The following is a 20412-nucleotide window of genomic DNA, read 5'->3' on the forward strand; positions in this document are numbered from 1 at the left end:
AACTTGCTCTAAGAGTTCAAGTTGCTTAAATTTTTAGGACTTTTTAAATAGAAATTTGGAAAATGTAGGTACCTACTTTATGGGAAAGAAAAAAAAAATAAAAAAAATAAAAGTCATTTTTTAAAAAAATAATATAAAATCTGAAATCAAATTGCCCCCCAAAACAAGTATGCAGATTTGATTGATATATTAACCCTCTACCGCATACTAGCCCATATATGGTTTATCGATTTCATATCGATTTTTTCCATTATATTCTACCAAATGTCAAAAAGAAAAAACTATAATAAAACTATGTCTATTTTTTTATAATAAACCGGTTTTTATTATCAGTAAGAGAGTCCTTATTCTGAAATAAACTCATTGTTTCAAGAGCATGTGTAAAGTGCAAACCATTGAATAAAAGTGTGTACTTTTCAAGTGTTTTTTTGTAATAAATAAGTTAGTTGCATCCAAATAAAAATATGTTTCGTATGTATTTATTATACTTTTATATGTTTACGAAGTTTGTTTTTTGTTTTTATAATAATTCTTGTCTTTTTTTGACGTTTTTTCCAAAACAACATACATGGGTTATCATGCGTTGGTGACTTTCATTACTGATTTTTGTGGGATTTTTATTTTTTTTTGTAAAATGAATTCGAAGACTTTCTATAGAAAAACTAATAGCCTTTTCACACCAAGCCAAAAACGCGGTTTTTGCGAAAAACCCCAAAAACCTATATCAAAAACACAAGTTTTTCCATACATTTTTCATAAACCACAAGTTTTCGTAAAACACAAGTTTTTGATTAAACTCGTCAAAAACCTGAAAATGAAAACATTCAACTCCAAACGAAATAACCAAACAAACCTTTTGAGAAATTCAGCAACAATTCAGCACACAAAAAAAAAAAGAACTGACAGCAGACAAAAAAAAAAGAACTGACAGGCAAAGATACATAACTAGTTGTTTTACAAATGCGGTTTGTTAATTTTTTTTGATAATATAAATCAAATTCGTTTTTTTATTTCTTTCATTAATTACAGAAAATGGCATAGCCCAAAAAAAAAAACAAAAAAAAAAATGGTGTGGGGGACCAAAGATGAGGAGTTCCTGTTGGAACTTTGTCTAAAGAATTTGAGAGGCGGCCAATATATTATTCTCTCTATGTTAAAATGAAACTACATAATTTAACGACCAAATAAATAAAATTGTATTTAAATTGTCAGAGTTTATTTTATTTGATCAATTTTGTGAGCTCAAGCTGATTGTAACAACAAAAATAAATAAATCCCACTGAAAACTTGACATTTGGATGTCAAAACATTATAAACGTCAAACAAAAACCTGTAAACTTGTGGTGTGAACGCTTTTCAGGTTTTTGAAAACTTTTTGCCATAAACCGCGTTTTTGGGTTTGGTGTGAAAAGGCTATAAGTGTGTAAATGCTATAACTGGTGATGGCTTTCGGAGTGATGAAGATCTAGCTTCAGATTCTGGATCTTTTTACACTTATGCAAATCTTTAAAGCCTACAACGTCACGAAAAAGAGGAAGACCTTCAACTTTGGCAGGTGATCAAAGCAGAGATGGAACAAAACAAAGGTGAGGGAGTTATACAAGTCACGGAAGTTCATCCCCACGTTATTCTGAAACTTCAATTCACTCACAATATCTAACTAAGGGCAAAAGTCGTTGAATTCAGTGCGAACTGGAAAAAATCGACCATATCCCTAAATGGCAAAAAAAACGTTAATATGTAAAATTTGCGGAGTGAAGACGTACACAATGTGTAGAAAATGGAATGTGTTCTTCTGCTACAATGATAAAAGAAAGAGTTTGAATTAATTCCATGAATAAGAAAAGTCCATTGTAATAAAAACATACTTTACAAAACATACCTTGAATGTATACTAAACCATATATGGGTTATTAATTTTCTGCAGGAAATCGCCTTACTGCATACTAACCCAGATATGGTTTATGTTTCTAAAAATGTATATATAGGTATGTAAAAAAATAAAAATTTTTATGTAATACCTTTTTTCAACCCCTAATAAAGCTAAAAAATTGTAAAAAAAAATTTTATATCACTTCGTTCATAATTCATGCAGTAGAGGGTTAACATGCATTTTTAGAACAAAACAATTTCAAAATCATCAACATCTAAACACAAAATTTCAAAAAAATTTAATGTCCTGTTTTCGAAAATTTGATTTTTCAAAAAAAAATTTTCAAAATTTTTTTAAAAATCCAAAAATTATTTTTTTCAAAATTTTTGGCTTATATTCAAATAATATAAGCGCTTTATCACAAAAAGTTTCGTTGAAATCGAATAAGGACTTTCGGAGATAATCGGATTTGAAAAAAAACGGTTCTATGGCAGGTACCGTTAATAATGATTTTCAAAAAAAAATTTTTTCATTAAAAGATAGACCTTGCCTTAAAACTAACATTTGAATTTTTTAAACAAAATCGTTGGAGCCGTTTCTAAGCAATTTCAACTTAACTAATATCGGTATATGACAAGTACCGTTGTTTTTGGTCCAAAAAAATTAATTCCAAAAACCGCTCTGGAGAGTCGCCAAATAACGCTACATACCAAGTTTGACATTAATCGGTCCATCCGTTTAGGCTGTAGACAGACAGACAGACTGACCATTAATCGGTCCATCCGTTTAGGCTGTAGACAGACAGACAGACTGACAGACTGACAGACTGACAGACTGACAGACTGACAGACTGACAGACTGACAGACTGACAGACTGACAGACTGACAGACTGACAGACTGACAGACTGACAGACTGACAGACTGACAGACTGACAGACTGACAGACTGACAGACTGACAGACTGACAGACTGACAGACTGACAGACTGACAGACTGACAGACTGACAGACTGACAGACTGACAGACTGACAGACTGACAGACTGACAGACTGACAGACTGACAGACTGACAGACTGACAGACTGACAGACTGACAGACTGACAGACTGACAGACTGACAGACTGACAGACTGACAGACTGACAGACTGACAGACTGACAGACTGACAGACTGACAGACTGACAGACTGACAGACTGACAGACTGACAGACTGACAGACTGACAGACTGACAGACTGACAGACTGACAGACTGACAGACTGACAGACTGACAGACTGACAGACTGACAGACTGACAGACTGACAGACTGACAGACTGACAGACTGACAGACTGACAGACTGACAGACTGACAGACTGACAGACTGACAGACTGACAGACTGACAGACTGACAGACTGACAGACTGACAGACTGACAGACTGACAGACTGACAGACTGACAGACTGACAGACTGACAGACTGACAGACTGACAGACTGACAGACTGACAGACTGACAGACTGACAGACTGACAGACTGACAGACTGACAGACTGACAGACTGACAGACTGACAGACTGACAGACTGACAGACTGACAGACTGACAGACTGACAGACTGACAGACTGACAGACTGACAGACTGACAGACTGACAGACTGACAGACTGACAGACTGACAGACTGACAGACTGACAGACTGACAGACTGACAGACTGACAGACTGACAGACTGACAGACTGTCAGACTGACAGACAGATGGACTTCCGGGACCCACTTTTTTGGCATTTTCTACCATCGTAATGTCATGGAAAAATGTTATCTCAACCTTTTTTTTTGTACAAATGCATAATTTGATATACAGGGTGATAATGTGTCAAAAAACTAGAGTGTGTAGGTTAGGTCGAGACAAGAAAAAAAAAAATCGTATGTGGGGGGGGGGGTCTATTCTTCGTTGAGCGGAAGGGGCATTTGAAAAAAAAATTGTCTTAATTTGGAAAAAAAATTATTAAAAATCAACGGTTATACTTACAATATCGTGCTATACGTTTTTGTAAAGCCAAAACATAAATCTTTTACAAAATTTTTAAACAAAGCCATTTTATGGCACAGTTTTTGAAAATTTAATTTTTAAAATCAAAATTAAAAAAAAAAAATTGGAAAAAAAAAATTTAACTAATTTTTTTCAAAATTTTATGTAATTAAGTACTAATTTAGTTCTTAAAATTTGATGCTCAATACGGTATCACTTTATTGTATCTTTCTTTAATTTTTAATGTTTAAAAAATAATTGATGAATGGTTTATGTTTCATAAATTAATTTATCAACAAGTCAAGCTACGTAAAAACAGAAAATAAAGAGGTTTTTTAGAAAAAAGTTTTTTTTGGTTTTTTGTTAATTTCTCGAAAACGACAAGATATTTTAAAATCTGGTTTTCTGTTTTTGTTTAAAAATAAATAAGAGCATCGAATTTTAAGAACTAAATTAGTACTTAATTACATAAAATTTTGAAAAAAATTAGTTAAATTTTTTTTTTTTCCAATTTTTTTTTTTTAATTTTGATTTTAAAAATTAATTTTTCAAAAACTGTGCCATAAAATGGCTTTGTTAGTAATTAGTACTTAATTACATAAAATTTTGAAAAAAATTAGTTTGACATTTTTTTCCAATTTTTTTTCCAAAACTTTGATTTTAAAAATTAATTTTTCAAAAACTGTGCCATAAAATGGCTTTGTTTAAAAATAAAAGATTAATGTTTTGGCTTTACAAAAAGGTATAGCACGTTATTGTAAGTATAGGGTCAATGTGGGTAAATGTAAACAGGGTTAAATGAAAACATAGCTCATAACAAGCTTCAGTTAAATCTATTTGATGCATACATAAGTACAAATCGCGGACGCATGTATCTTTTAACTTATACGTCAAGCTCATTGCTGTCAAGAGAGAATTCATTCGACGAGCGTATTTTCCGTGAAAGATAATTTTTTAAAGTGCCAAACAAGTCGTTAGTCTTTCAGAAAAATTAAATATTTTTGCAGATTCAATTAAGTCAGTATAATTTGCAAATACTTTTTTGTTTTTAATTTGATGTAGATTCTATGTGATACAAGAAAATTTTAAAATACAGGACATTTATGTCGATTTGCATGTGTTTACATTTACCCCAGAATATTTTTCATAATGGGTATTCTGGGGGTAAATATAAACATACATTTTTGGTGAAATTATTGGTTTTAATAAAAATAACGTATTTTTAGTCAATTACTATTGCTAAAGTACTGCATAGTCATCATTTTCAGTGGATGATGTTGTAAAATCGGTCTTTGACGTAAAAAAACAAAAAATATGACGTTCAGAGCTGCTCAGGATGCATATTGGGCGCCTATATGCTATATAAAGAATCAAAGGAAGAAAACAAAAACTTTTATTGGAATTTGAAAAAGTTTTTGTCAAATACCTTCTTGAACGTTTTTCAAGTTGTTATCCATATGATAAAGAGGAAATTCTAAATTTTAAACCACCGTTTACATTTACCCCAAATTTGTAAAAAAACACAAACATGGTGGGGTATTTGTAAACATGCCATATTTGACAGTAATGTTAACAATTTGGGAAATATTTGTTTATATTTATAAAGAAGAATTGCCATCATTTCATATTTGCATTTGAAGATACCATTCAAGTTGTTCCGTGAAAACATAAAAAAATCTGAAGTCGAAAGAAAAAAAAGACATGAAATTGTTTACATTTACCCACATTGACCCTAACCCTTGATTTTTAATAATTTTTTTTCCAAATTAAGTCAATTTTTTTTAAATTGCCCCTCCCCACTAAACGAAGGGGAATAGACCCCCCTCCCATACGATTTTTTTTCTTGTCTCGACCTAACCTACACGCTCTAGCTTTTTGGCACATTACTCCTGAATCACCCTGTATAGTACCTATGTATATCGCAAGTAAAAATATGTGCACAACGGTCTTGAGTTGTAATCGTATCTAAGTTCTATTTTCTTTGGTGCTCTTTTACTTCAAAACGACGGTTTTCTGTTAGCCCTTCCATTATTTTAATTGACAAACAATATTTCAACACCTAAGATCACCTCATATTTATATTCCTCATCGCTACCTACCTTATGAAAAAAATAGCAGAGAAAAAAATGCATCTATTGTTCAGGTTGTTTTATTAAATACGTCCACAATCCATCTACAAACACACAATTCTATTTTCCTTCCAAAAATCCCGCCTTAAAAAAGAAACAGTTAAAGCGCCATCTTACAAGAAAAAAAATTCAGGGACACAGAAAAATAACGATTCCAACTCAAGACCGTTATGCCCATGATTTTTTTCTTTCTTTTCTATCCCTACAAAAAGATCTTCTGGCTCTGTCTGAGCGAGAGCCGTGAAAAAACATGATATCCACTCTCAAAGACTACGTAAAAGAGAATCAGAGAATAACGAATCAAAATTCCAAAGAGAAAAAAAAAACATTTTAAAATTTCTCAAATTTTTTATTGAAAAGAGCTTTTTTAAAAGCTCTTCAAAGTGGTGATTTTCAGTTTCATATGACACTTTCTTTCTAATAGATCTTCTAATAGATCTTTTGTGAGTAGGTACTGAACTACCCTTCAAGCACAAATAATTATATACAGATATCTCATCTTCATAGAAAAAAGTGACATATGAAACTGAGAATCACCACTTTGAAGAGCTTTAAAAAAAGCTCTTTTCAATACAAAATTTGAGAAATTTTAAAATGCTTTTATTTCTCTTTGGAATTTTGATTATTTATTCTCTGATTCTCTTTTACGTGGTCTTTGAGAGTGAGTATCATGTGTTTTCACGGCTCTGCCTCAGACAGAGCGAGAAGATCTTTTTGTATGGATAGAAAAGAAAAAAAAAATCATGGGCATAACGCATGGTATAAAAAGACAAGGTATGATCATTAGAGCCGCCATCTTACAAAATGGGGTAATAAGGTTTTGACGTTTGGCATTTGGCAAAGTCAAAAGCAACAACAATTTCCCAGACAAATTTGTTTACAACAACAATTTCAATGGGCTGGGCTGTCAAAACCTTAAGTAGCCATAAGTTTTGACAGTTCTCGATACTGAGTTTTTTCTAATGATCATACCCATGGTATAAAAAGACAAGGTATGATCATTAGAGCCGCCATCTTACAAAATGGGGTAATAGTGTTTTGACGTTTGGTATTTGGCAAAGTCAAAAGCAACAACAATTTCCAAGACAAATTTGTTTACAACAACAATTTCAATGGGCTGGGCTGTCAAAACACTAAGTAGCCATCTTTTTTTCTTTCATTTGACAGTTCTCGATACTGAGTTTTTTCTAATGATCATACCTTCTTTTTTTATACCATGGATCATACCTTCTCTTTTTATACCATGGGCATAACGGTCTTGACTCTTGAGTTGGAATCGTTATTTTTCTGTATCTCTGAAATTTGTTCTTGTATTCTTGTTGTGTTTTTGCATTGCAAAATCGCGCTTTAGCTGTTTCTTTTTTTAAGGCGGGATTTTTGGAAGAAAAATAGAGCTGTGTGTGCGCAGATGGATTGTGGACGTATTTAAAAATAAAAACCTGAGCAATAAATGCATTTTTTTCTCTAATGTTTTTTTCATAAGTTAGGTTCAGGTTGAGATGAGATGCAATATTGTTTGGCAATTAAAAAAATGGAAAGGAAAACAGAAAATCGTCGTATTTGAAGTATAAGAGCACAAAAGAAAATAGTACTCAGATACGATTACAACTCAAGACCGTTGTGCACGTATGTTTTTTTTTCTGTCCATAGAAGTAGACCTTGTAGCTCGAGTATCGAGTCTTCCTGGCGCACGTTTTTTGTTTCTTTTTATCAAAAGAATATACGGTTGACGCTGGTCAGTCTGCCTCAACGAGAACGATTCATTAAAAAAACAACACAAAAAACTTACTCAGTAGTTCAGTACCTACCTACTCAAAAAAGATCTATTAGAAGAGAAAGAAAGAATAAGGAATATGTACTAGTCAGTGGTACCACTTTACTTCAATTGAAGTAGATCTACTTCTTTTTTTCAAAAAAAATTAAAATCTACTTCCTACTTCGCACCATCACAAAAATATCGAAATCTACTTCATTTAAAAATCTCTGTTTCAATCTACTTCAAGTTATAAAAATATAAGCCAAATCTACTTCTTTTTTTCAGAAAACCAAATATTTGACTAAAAATTGTTATAAACAATGTATAAAAATACATTTATGACGAAATTATGTAGTTTGAAGGAATACAATCTTTTGGTTTTAGTTGTTTTTACTAATTTAATTATAGAATTTTTTTGTTTTAATATAGATTTTTGATGAAGAAAAGGATATTTTGCAATCTACTTCGATTTTTTTCAATCTACTTCCATTTTCTCTTCAAATCTACTTCGACTTTTTTTCTGCAAGTGGTAACGCTGGTACTAGTATCTACATACATATTTGGGTTGGTTTTTTGTTTTTGTTTGTTTGTTTTTTTTTTGCAATTTAGTTTTGTTTTTGTTTCCTTGGATGGCGCGATTGAGTAATTGTGTGTAGGTATGCAAAAGGATTGTGAATGCATTTTAAGAAAATAGGTAGGTAGGTACCTAGTACTACCTACCTGATCAATGAATGAAATTTTGTTCTTTAATATTTTTTCATAGGATAGGTTAGGGTTAGGAATATACAAATGAGATCTGGTTTTGGGATATTTTTTGGAAGTCAAGGAAAAAAGAATGCATGCACAGTTTTATTTGTTTGCGCATTGATTTGGTTTGTGTTTTTTTTTGTCTTGTTGAACTGGGGTATGAAGTCATGAGTATCTTATTAGGTAGGTGAAACAGGTCGGACTGGGGAAAAAGGGCCCGGGTGGCAAAATGAAAAAGGGGCACCGCTGCATACACAAAAAAATTACAATACTAAAAACATTTCTCGAAGAAGAAAAGAGATATTTAAGAGATTTAACGGATTTAGAAAGACAAGATTTAGTTCTTTTAGAAACCGTTACAAATTTATTTATAGCAAATAAACAAATGCTAAGAAATAACCTCGAAAACTGATAAAAAGCGGCATTTTCGATATTCTAACGGGATTATCGCAAAAACGTGATGTGATAAAATTTTTTTGACTTCGGATTCGAGCTCAGCACCCAAAAAACCTAGGTATAGAAAAGTATATCTTGGTGTCTGTAACAAAAACCTTGTTGACCAGTGTTATCTATAAATCAAGAACAGCGGAAACGGAGAACATTCAAATGTCTGGTTTGTCTTTGATCCATATTGCAGAACCAAATTAAATACCTTACTACCTACTAAATTGGAAAAAAAGGAAATAAATTCCTGGTTTATTTAGTTCTTTTATTTTTCATGTCTTCTAGATAAACGAAAGAAATTACACATTCTAATTTTGTTGTTGTTTCGTTTGTGTAGAGTTAAGAAAATTACTAATTTAACAATAAAATTATTTAGTGGAGTAACTGAAGCTAAAAAATGTTGTAAAGGGCGGAAACAGATCCGATATTCATGATCTTTTCTTACAAACGTCGGTAATTTAAAAATACTCTTATGTCTTATTTAAATTTAATTTACTTAAAACTTTAATTTGTGTTTTGTTGGTTTTTTTTTTCAAAAAAAATTCCTAAATGATATGAAAAGATTGCCTGAGTTGTTTGAAGACATTATCAAAGCGACAGAAGCAATTTTTTAACAAATTGACAAATTTCAAAATCAAGTATACGGAAATTGAAAGCAGTGTATTTGAGAAACTGGTCCCCGAACTCAGAATTTTGAACTTATCTTTCATTTCTTTTAATAATAAGTAGGTACAGAAGAACGGTCACGTAGTGAGCAATTACAGTGAAATTTAAACCCATAAAATTATGAAAATTATTACAAGATACCTAAACAATAAAAAATGATTTATAGTTACATCCTTAATCAATTTAATTCAGATGATAATTTAATAGATAACATTTATTGATTCTGCATCAGCTACTAAGTACATTAATCAACAATATTTTTTTCGCGCAATATTCTTATATTATATGCATACAAGAGTGATTTATACAGGGTGATTCAGGAGTAATGTGCCAAAAAGCTAGAGCATGTAGGTTAGGTCGAGACAAGAAAAACATCGTATGGGAGGGAGGGTCTATTCCCCTTCGTTTAGCGGGGAGGGGCAATTTAAAAAAAAATTGACTTATTTTGGAAAAAAAATTATTAAAAATCAAAGGTTATACTAATAATAACGTGTTACACCTTTTTGTAAAGCCAAAACCCTAGTCTTTTACAAATATTTTAAACAAAGCCATTTTATGGCACAGTTTTTGAAAAATTAATTTTTATAATAAAAATTTTGAAAAGAAAAGAATCCATGGGCAGCGAGCACCCCAGACATAGTAAGAAAAATTCTCAGATAAGTTTTCAGGTGTTATCAATTAAAAAAGTTGATCAATTCAGGGTTAATCCAATACGGTATCACTTTATTGTATCCTTAATTAAGTATAAATGTTTAAAACATAGTTGACGAATGGTTAATGTTTCATAAATTAATTTATCAACAAGTCCAGCCATGTAAAAACAAAAAATAAAGAGGTTTTTTAGAAAAAAGTAGTTTTGGTTTTTTGTTAATTTTCGAAAATTACAAAATATTTTTGAATTTGGTTTTTTTGTTTTTGCTTACAAATGAATGAGAGCATCGAATTTAAAAAACTAAATTAGTACTTAATTACATGAAATTTTGAAAAAAATTACTTTGAAATTTTTTTTTCAAATTTTTTATTTTAAAAATTAATTTTTCAAAAACTGTGCCATAAAATGGCTTTCTAAAAAATGTTTGTAAAAGACTAGGGTTTTGGCTTTTCAAAAAGGTGTATCACGTTATTGTGTTACACCCCCCCCCCTCCCATACGATTTTTTTCTTGTCTCGACCTAACCTACACGCTCTAGCTTTTTGGCACATTACTCCTGAATCACCCTGTATAATTGAATATGAATAAAAAAAAAGTTTCAAAAAAATTCAAAAATTTTTGAGAAACGCGACCTTTTCTATAAAAGGTTTATTTTGGTCCTAAAGAAAATTTTCCCTCTACGGAATCACTCTTAGTTACCAATTTTCAAGTAGGAAAATCGCTACAGATCGAGATAGAGGCAGACAGTCAAAATTATTGCGAGACCCAATCTTCGCTTTTTGTTATCTCGAGTTCGATTTTTTTACGAATTCTTTACTTTTCTGTAAATCGTAAACCGCAAGTAAAAAAATGAATTTAAATTTAAAAGAATATTTTTTGGAAAAAAAAAATTTAATTGAAAAAAAAAAAAACGTTTATTGCAACTGAAAAAAATTGCATCAATACAAAAAATTGTATGAGGTACAACAGAAAAATATTTTCATTAAAAAAAATTATTATTGCAACTAAAATTGTAAGAAGTTCGACGAATATTAAAAATGAACTATTTATTGCCCACACCCTTACACTTTGCATTGATTTGTTTTTTGTATGGAGAATTTTTTTTTTAATTACAATAGGTACAATTTTTTTAAGGCAAAATATTGTTTTTGTCAATAAAGATGGTGCAATAGTATTTTTTTAATGCGAAACAATATCAAGTTGCAGTAAATATTTGTTTTAAAAAAGATTTTTTACAACCCTGCTTTTTTTCCTTGCTTCCATCATTTGTTTACAACAACAATTTCAATGGGCTGGGCTGTCAAAACCTTAAGTAGCCATAAGTTTTGACAGTTCTCGATACTGAGTTTTTTCTAATGATCATACCTTCTCTTTTTATACCATGACGCACACTATGCTCATGTTCATATTTCACCAACACTCTGCACCTCATATGTATGTCTATATGTCTACACACAATTGAACAATCTGATCGGTGCCCAGTGCCCATGAAATCTCAAAATCAGCCGACACTCTCTAATAAAATATTTTCAATTACATACAGTTTATGTACATATCGTCGGCGTAAAGCAAAATCGTTCTTAGTCCTTAAGGAATCCTATGTACTTAGAACAATTTTTCTTTACGCCGACGATATATACCTATTTGAAATATTTCACAGCAGCTGATTGCTTAGAAAGTCAAAGACAAATTGAAATCACGTCTATCTACCCATTTGCACTCCTTTTTTTATTTTCGCGGGAGAGTGAGTAAGGTCATGGTCGTAAGAGATCCTTTTTATTGTTCTCTTTTTAAATTAAAAAAAAGCTTTTTTGTCGGCTGAAAAATTCTCTTCTCCTTTTTGATTCCAATTTAAAAAGCTCTTGTTGGCTGAAACGTGTCGGCTGTAAAAAATTTTGATGACAATTTTTATCTATGGGATGCGATATCTGTATATAATTGTCCCCGCTAAACGAAGGGAATAGACCCTCCCTCCCATACGATGTTTTTCTTGTCTCGACCTAACCTACACGCTCTAGCTTTTTGGCACATTACTCCTGAATCACCCTGTATAAATCACTTTTGTATGCATATAATATAAGAATATTGCGCGAAAAAAATATTGTTGATTAATGTACTTAGTAGCTGATGCAGAATCAATAAATGTTATGTATTAAATTATCATCTGAATTAAATTGATTAGTGATGTAACTAAATCATTTTTTATGGTTTAGGTATGTTATAATAATTTTCATACAGCCCTATTCTGCTATCCATCGGGGGGAAAAATCGCTAAATATTCACCAATTACCATTCTGCTATTCATCGGGGGGAATCCAAACTCACGTCGGTAATATCGGTAATGTTGTTCAGTATTCCACTAATCACGTGAATGAACTTGCTCCATACATTTGCAATCCGCATAAAAAATGTTGCGGATCTGTCACTTTTAGTTGTAAAAATACATTCACCATGCCACTTTTCATAAATTTTTAATTATTTCTTAACATTTGATCGGCTGTTTTTATTTTTTCTATGCAAATAAACACAAACAAAAATTTTTTTTTTCCTTTCAATTTACTTCGTCGCCATTTTTTTTTTTAATTTGACGTTCACCTGGACGTCAAATTGAGGGATGATAATGCAGTTTACCCGATGAATAGCAGAATGGCAAGGTAGAGTTAAAGTGAACCGAATGTGTGAATCGGATCTGAGATTCACGGGAACAGCAGAATAGGGCTGATAATTTTATGGGTTTAAATTTCACTGTAATTGCTCACTACGTGACCGTTCTTCTGTACCTACTAAATATTAAAAGAAATGAAAGATAAGTTCAAAATTCTGAGTTTGGGGACCAGTTTCTCAAATGCACTGCTTTCAATTTCTCAGATCTCATTTGCATATTCCTAACCAGGGTTCGGACTTCAGTTTCAAAATTTCGAAGCAAATTTGAAAAAAAGTGAAGTAGATCCAAAATTTCGGAAGTAGATTTCAAAATTAAACTTTCAGAACATTTATTTACAAAAATCTATTCTAAAAAAATTATTTTTCAACAAAATTAGTTTTCTTTACTTTTCTTATTATGATCTTTTCCAAAAAACCTTTCTCATCTAGTGGTTGTAACGGTGCTTTGGGATAAAACGGTTAATTCAGCATAATCTAACAAATTTTTGATCAGGAATTCTTCAAAATCAGTCAACATTACTTTGATAAACTTTGTTTATATCTTGAATTCCATTCATCTTTTGAGAGTTCAGTTGAGCTTTATTTCTCAATGCCTCGACCAGATTGAAAATTGAAGTTAAATCCCTTTCTCTAAATTTATTATTTGAAAAATATTTTTCAATCAAGAAATAGAAGTAGATCCTGAAAAAGAGAAGTAGGGAAGTAGATTTTATTTTTTTCCCAAAATCGAAGTAAATCTACTTCCATCGAAGTAAAGTCCGAACCCTATTCCTAACCCTAACCTATCCTATGAAAAAATATTAAAGAACAAAATTTCATTCATTGATCAGGTAGGTAGTAGTACCTACCTTCTTTCTTAAAATGCATTTACAATCCTTTTGCATACCTACACACAATAACTCAATCGCGCCATCCAATGAAACAAAAACAAAACTAAATTGAAAAAAAAAAAAACAAACAAACAAAAAACCAACCCGAATATTACATACATATTTGGGTTGGTTTTTTGTTTTTTATTCCTTATTCTTTCTTTCTCTTCTAATAGTCTATTTAATAGACCCGAGCTCCAGAGCAAAAATAGAACAAATTCGTTCAAGACTTTTTATTGGCGATTATGATTCCTTGGCATACAAGAATACTCCAGCCAAAAGTGCTACTAAATCCATTGGTGCATTTCTGAGAAAACGGCAACACTGGTCGGTTTTCAGTTTTTTTGATTTAACTCGAAAACCAAGCCTGACTTTGAAATGGTTCAAAGACACTTTTCATAGCAAATTAAATTTTCTGTCAAGTTAAGATGGTTAAAAAATTTAAAAAATTATTTTTGACTAAAATTCTAACCTAAAATCAAAGAAAAAAAAGTTAAAAAAATGGCAATTTTATTTTTTTTTACTAAATCAAGGAGCATTTTGTGTATGTAGCCGGGACGTCCAAACTTTGTACTAATGAAATAAAGTAGAGGTAAAATCCTTTGATAATATGTAATTTTTATTTTTTTTTGTCAAGAAACAACTTAAATGTACCTATTCAAAAATTAGCACTTTTTCTAAATTTTTGACTTTTTTAGTTAAAAGCAAGTTTTTGAAACTCGATAAAATCGTATTAATTGGTAACTTTTAGACTTTTAAAGTAAACATACTTCGAGGTATTGATTTAATATAAACTAAATAATATGACAAACAAAAAAATTTATTTGCATCCTTATGGCCTTTTGTGCAATTTTGTGTATGTCCATTTTTATAAATTCGGGTCGAATGGATGGACGGAGAGCCATTAGCTTTGGTCTATTGCATAGAAGAACATTTAATACCAACTCTTTTACTGTTTTCAATGGCCTGAAAATCAATTCTTGTAAAATCCGCGACCAACGAAAAGTTTCTCTTGAAAAACGAAAAAAATACTCTAATGAGTTTGAAACAAAATAGCTCAGGCAAATTAGTAAATCAAATTGCACTTTTCGCGGGACAAATTTTTTTCATGGAACGTGTTTAGGTGAATGTCCTTATCGTAAAACTGAATTTTTTGGGATGATAAGATATCGGGAACAGCCGTCATCTTGGAAAAGAGGTCGGTGCCGTTTTTATTTTATAACTCCATTTTTACTCATTTAAACCAAAAATGTCCGAGGATAAACTTATTATCAAATAAATTATCTAAAAAATGGTATACAAATGAATTCCGTGAGTTAGTTAAATTCAATTTTATAGTCGGTCAAAATCCGGGTTCTTCTCGCAAGGTTAAGACAATATGACATTTTTTCAAATATCTGAAGAACTTTTGATTTGTTTGGGATTTTCTAAAAGAATGAATTATAGCACTTTTAATTATCTATGAAATGAGCCCTTTATCGTTACTGTAACCAACATAATGTATAAGCTATCTAACGTCGAAGTTCACATTCTACCAGTCAAAAGTGAGAAAATATCAAGTTTTCTTCTATTAGACCGAGCAAATTTTTGAAGTGGAGGTATAACCAAAATATAAGTAAACAGTTTTTTAACTATATTCGTCTAAATATTGAATTCAAAGTTTGAAATATTTAATGTTAACCTTTATATGGTTTTCGAGGTTTTAAATGAAGTGAATTTTCCAATTAATGTGAATAAGCTAAAGTGACACTATTTAAAATTCTAAATATAAGAACTGATGCCCTGTCATTTTTCCTAAACATGAACACCTCAATCTCAGCATTACGATAAGTATAACTCAAGATATGAGCTGTGTAAGCCGTTATGTTTTCGAGACTATTGTGTTTAATTTTTGATTGTTTATTTGAACTATTGAAATCCCAAATATGTTCAGTTTAAAAATCGTATATCATGACTTCGACGTTTGTTGCTTCCACAATGTGATGGTTACAAAAACAATAAAGGGTTCATTTCATAGATAATTAAAAGTGCTATAATTCATTCTTTTAGAAAATCCCAAACAAATCAAAAGTTCTTCAGATATTTGAAAAAATGTCATATTGTCTTAACCTTGCGAGAAGAACCCGGATTTTGACCGACTATAAAATTGAATTTAACTAACTCACGGAATTCATTTGTATACCATTTTTTAGATAATTTATTTGATAATAAGTTTATCCTCGGACATTTTTGGTTTAAATGAGTAAAAATGGAGTTATAAAATAAAAACGGCACCGACCTCTTTTCCAAGATGACGGCTGTTCCCGATATCTTATCATCCCAAAAAATTCAGTTTTACGATAAGGACATTCACCTAAACACGTTCCATGAAAAAAATTTGTCCCGCGAAAAGTGCAATTTGATTTACTAATTTGCCTGAGCTATTTTGTTTCAAACTCATTAGAGTATTTTTTTCGTTTTTCAAGAGAAACTTTTCGTTGGTCGCGGATTTTACAAGAATTGATTTTCAGGCCATTGAAAACAGTAAAAGAGTTGGTATTAAATGTTCTTCTATGCAATAGACCAAAGCTAATGGCTCTCCGTCCATCCATTCGACCCGAATTTATAAAAATGGACATACACAAAATTGCACAAAAGGCCATAAGGATGCAAATAAATTTTTTTGTTTGTCATATTTAGTTTATATTAAATCAATACCTCGAAGTATGTTTACTTTAAAAGTCTAAAAGTTACCAATTAATACGATTTTATCGAGTTTCAAAAACTTGCTTTTAACTAAAAAAGTCAAAAATTTAGAAAAAGTGCTAATTTTTGAATAGGTACATTTAAGTTGTTTCTTGACAAAAAAAAATAAAAATTACATATTATCAAAGGATTTTACCTCTACTTTATTTCATTAGTACAAAGTTTGGACGTCCCGGCTACATACACAAAATGCCCCTTGATTTAGTAAAAAAAAATAAAATTGCCATTTTTTTAACTTTTTTTTCTTTGATTTTAGGTTAGAATTTTAGTCAAAAATAATTTTTAAAATTTTTTAACCATCTTAACTTGACAGAAAATTTAATTTGCTATGAAAAGTGTCTTTGAACCATTTCAAAGTCAGGCTTGGTTTTCGAGTTAAATCAAAAAAACTGAAAACCGACCAGTGTTGCCGTTTTCTCAGAAATGCACCAATGGATTTAGTAGCACTTTTGGCTGGAGTATTCTTGTATGCCCAGGAATCATAATCGCCAATAAAAACTCTTGAACGAATTTGTTCCATCGAAAAGGGTCTATTCAATAGACTATAATAGATCTTTTGTGAGTAGGTACTGAACTACTGAGTAAGTTTTTTGTGTTGTTTTTTTAATGAATCGTTCTCGTTGAGGCAGACTGACCAGCGTCAACCGTATATTCTTTTGATAGAAAGAAACAAAAAACGTGCGCCAGGACGACTCGATACTCGAGCTACAAGGTCTACTTCTATGGACAGAAAAAAAAAACACATATGTGCACCATTGTATATATATTTCTATAGTACTATCATGAAGTCGAATTTAGTATTAGTTGATGTCGCCACTTTTTTGAGGTGGCGCTCAGTGTGTTTTTTTCATACAAATTCTGCTTTTTCAAGTCACCACTAGAGTTCCTAAGATCGTTTTACTTCATGATAGTACTATGGAAATATATATACAATGATGTGCACAACGGTCTTGAGTTGTAATAGTATCTGAGTACTATTTTCTTTTGTGCTCTTATACTTCAAATACGACGATTTTCTGTTTGCCTTTCCATTTTTTTAATTGACAAACAATATTGCAACACCACAGATCACCTCATATTTTTATTCCTCATCTCAACCTGAACCTAGCTTATGAAATAAATATTAGAGAGAAAAATGCATTTATTGCAATACGTCCACAATCTATCTGTACACACACAGCTCTATTTTTCTTCCAAAAACAGTTAAAGCAAAGACCATATAACAAGTACTTGTTATATGGTCTTTGGTTAAACGTTGTTTTATCATCTGGAAATCTAGTATTTTGCCATTTTCTTCGGGCTCTTCTTTTCTCTATTATCAACTCTCTTATCTCTAAAGGATATTTTATTTCATTTTGTCTTCTATTAGAAAATGTTGGAGTACTTTCTTCAGCGGCCTGTTGCACATCAATTTTCTCGATTGTATCCATGGGAGATCTTAAATTTATAAATCTTTCTCTAAAATCACTTCAGTTTGTTTTGTTATTTGCAAGCTTTGGTTTACTTTTTTCTATTACTTCCGATTCACTTAATGATGACAGTTCATAATTACCTTCGACACTGATGTGATTTCGTTTGATTCCTTTAGCTACGAAAAAGTCAATAAGGTCTGGTATTTTGTTAGTGTCGCAAGGCCAGTAAGTTGGCGACCTGGAGGAATAGAATTCGCAATTGTATTTACGGCATGCTTGGAAAAGTCTTTTGCCATTTGTTGATATAAGTCTTGAAGTCCAAAGAAAGGGTTTAAAATAAATCTTCTATGACACGAAGCGAGGGAGAAAACAAAAAAATAAACATAATAGCCAATTGGTTGGATATTAAATATATTTTTTAACAGTAGCACTGTTACAAATATAATATTTTAAACTAGAAAAATTAAAACGGTGTTATCATTATCACAAATAATTCACTTATATCTTTTAAGTTATTTGGATTTTTTTTTTTTAATAAAAAACATTTTTCATTTCGTTCTTTTTTTCAAAAATAATACTTTTATTTTATTTTATTTTTGTCTTTTAGATATTCGATTAAGACTTCGAGAGCAACTATGCGATTTAGATGTTAAGGCACAATCACATTCTTACTTCGTCAAGGAACTGAGAAGTTTTTTCCGAAACCGTGGCCTTGTAGAATCAAAGCATGCTCGTGGTCTGGAGACAATTTTGAACTGTTTTAAGTATGGTCAGTTAAAATCTTCAAAGTGAGTGGCATTGGTTGGAGTTAATTATATTTTTGTAAATTGTCTTATCAAAATGAAAATCATGTTTTCTTATTTGCGCTTTTCTTTTACATATGTTGGATTTGAAATATTTTTTGTTTTTTAAATTACTATGAAGTGATCATGGTTTATAAATATTCAGAAAAATAGTTTTCGTAAGCTTTATATGTTGGACCCATGTTCTGTTATTATCAAATCTTGTTGAAAGCTAGGCGAGTTGTAAGGTTAAAATTTTCAAACGTACTTTTTGATCGTTTTTTCCTACTGAAAACTTACCAAAAATGATGCAGAACTTATAGATTTTGATTTTTTTTAATATATAGACGAATTGATAACCTCCTCCTTTCTGGTACCTACCTACTCTTTTCACAAACCAATTGCGGTAGCGAGGAAAAAAATCGTTTCATTTTTCTACTTTGCAAAAAAGAAGTAAATGTAGTTAAGCCTAATGAATAATAATGCATATTTAATTTATTTATATTTAAATTAATATGAATAGTTTAAGATTCTTTTAAAATTAAACAGAATATTCAAATCGAAAAGTTATCATGACAGATAAATTTATCGACTTCCAGTGAAATTCCAATGAAAATTGATGTTTATCGCATGGAGTTACAGAAATCGATAAACGAGAAATAAATCTTTAATTTTTTTAACGATTCGAAAAGTTATCTCCCAAGTTATCGAACATGGGTCTTGGTTTGTTAGATCAATAGATATATGTATTTACTATACTGTTCCTACAGTATAGTATTATTACGGTTGTATAAACCATTATGTCACTACTAATTTTTGTTTTAAGAGGAATTGTCAAAAAAATTTATGACGATAGAGGAGACCACCATTTTTTCAATATTTCGTGTATTTTCCTTTTGTCGAAAAATGCCGTTCAGCCTTATTACGGTTGTCAAAAATCAATACGATATTTGACTATTATCAACAAAATTGATAAATCGGTATTATGGTTTTTAACTATCAATTTTTTTGATAAAAGTTCAGATTTAAGAACTATTGTGAATAGGCCCATCGACAAATTCGGTATTACGGTTGTCAACAAAATTGGTATTTCTCAATTTTTCAGTCAATCACAAATTCCTTATTGATAAAATATTTTAAAGAGTCGCGAAAGTCAGGAGCATGTCTAGTATAGAATTATTTTTTGGTGAAAATGAAATTGATGAAGAAAATACTTTCGAGCAAGCAAGGATTCGAAGAAAAATACGCGATTCTTCAAACCCGCTGGATTTGGCAGAACATATGTAGGTATGTATAAATTTATCCTATTTTCGCGACCTTTTTTCAATCAAAATTATGATCCTAAGTGGGCTGTAGGTCTGTCTTGGTAATTTTAATATATTTCGTCGACGTTTCGGGCGTGATTACACCCTTCTTCAGGACTCTAAAAAATTTAATTCTAAAAATACTAAACAAATTAAAATTAAAATCTATACTTACAATATTTTAAAATAATAAATTTTAAGATGTTTCTTAAAATTTGTGGTTGTTAGTTTTCTGGTATCTCTTTTATATTTTTGTAAATATTTCAAAATTCAAAAATTGAAGCCTTGAAAAAGACGTTTCAATTAATGGAATTTCAAAATAATGAAATCTAAATTTCACATTTGATAAGAAAATCAAAATTT

At 30.9% G+C, this 20412-nt stretch overlaps 1 protein-coding gene across 8 annotated transcripts in view; it reads left to right on the forward strand.

Annotated features, from left to right (window-relative positions):
- Positions 1-20412, forward strand: part of LOC129921226 (SLIT-ROBO Rho GTPase-activating protein 1-like) — a 747084-nt gene that overhangs the window by 117190 nt on the left and 609482 nt on the right. For all 8 annotated transcript variants that reach the window (XR_008773488.1, XR_008773486.1, XR_008773487.1 and 5 more), the window contains one exon: positions 18571-18751. Coding sequence is in view for 4 of the 8 variants with exons in the window: in XM_056002959.1 (XP_055858934.1) it covers positions 18571-18751 (181 nt within the window). In the remaining 4 variants the exon portion in view is untranslated. The remainder of the gene's footprint in view (positions 1-18570; positions 18752-20412) is intronic.

The sequence above is a fragment of the Episyrphus balteatus genome, chromosome 1, assembly GCF_945859705.1.
Source record: "Episyrphus balteatus chromosome 1, idEpiBalt1.1, whole genome shotgun sequence".
In the NCBI taxonomy this organism is placed as follows: domain Eukaryota; kingdom Metazoa; phylum Arthropoda; class Insecta; order Diptera; family Syrphidae; genus Episyrphus; species Episyrphus balteatus.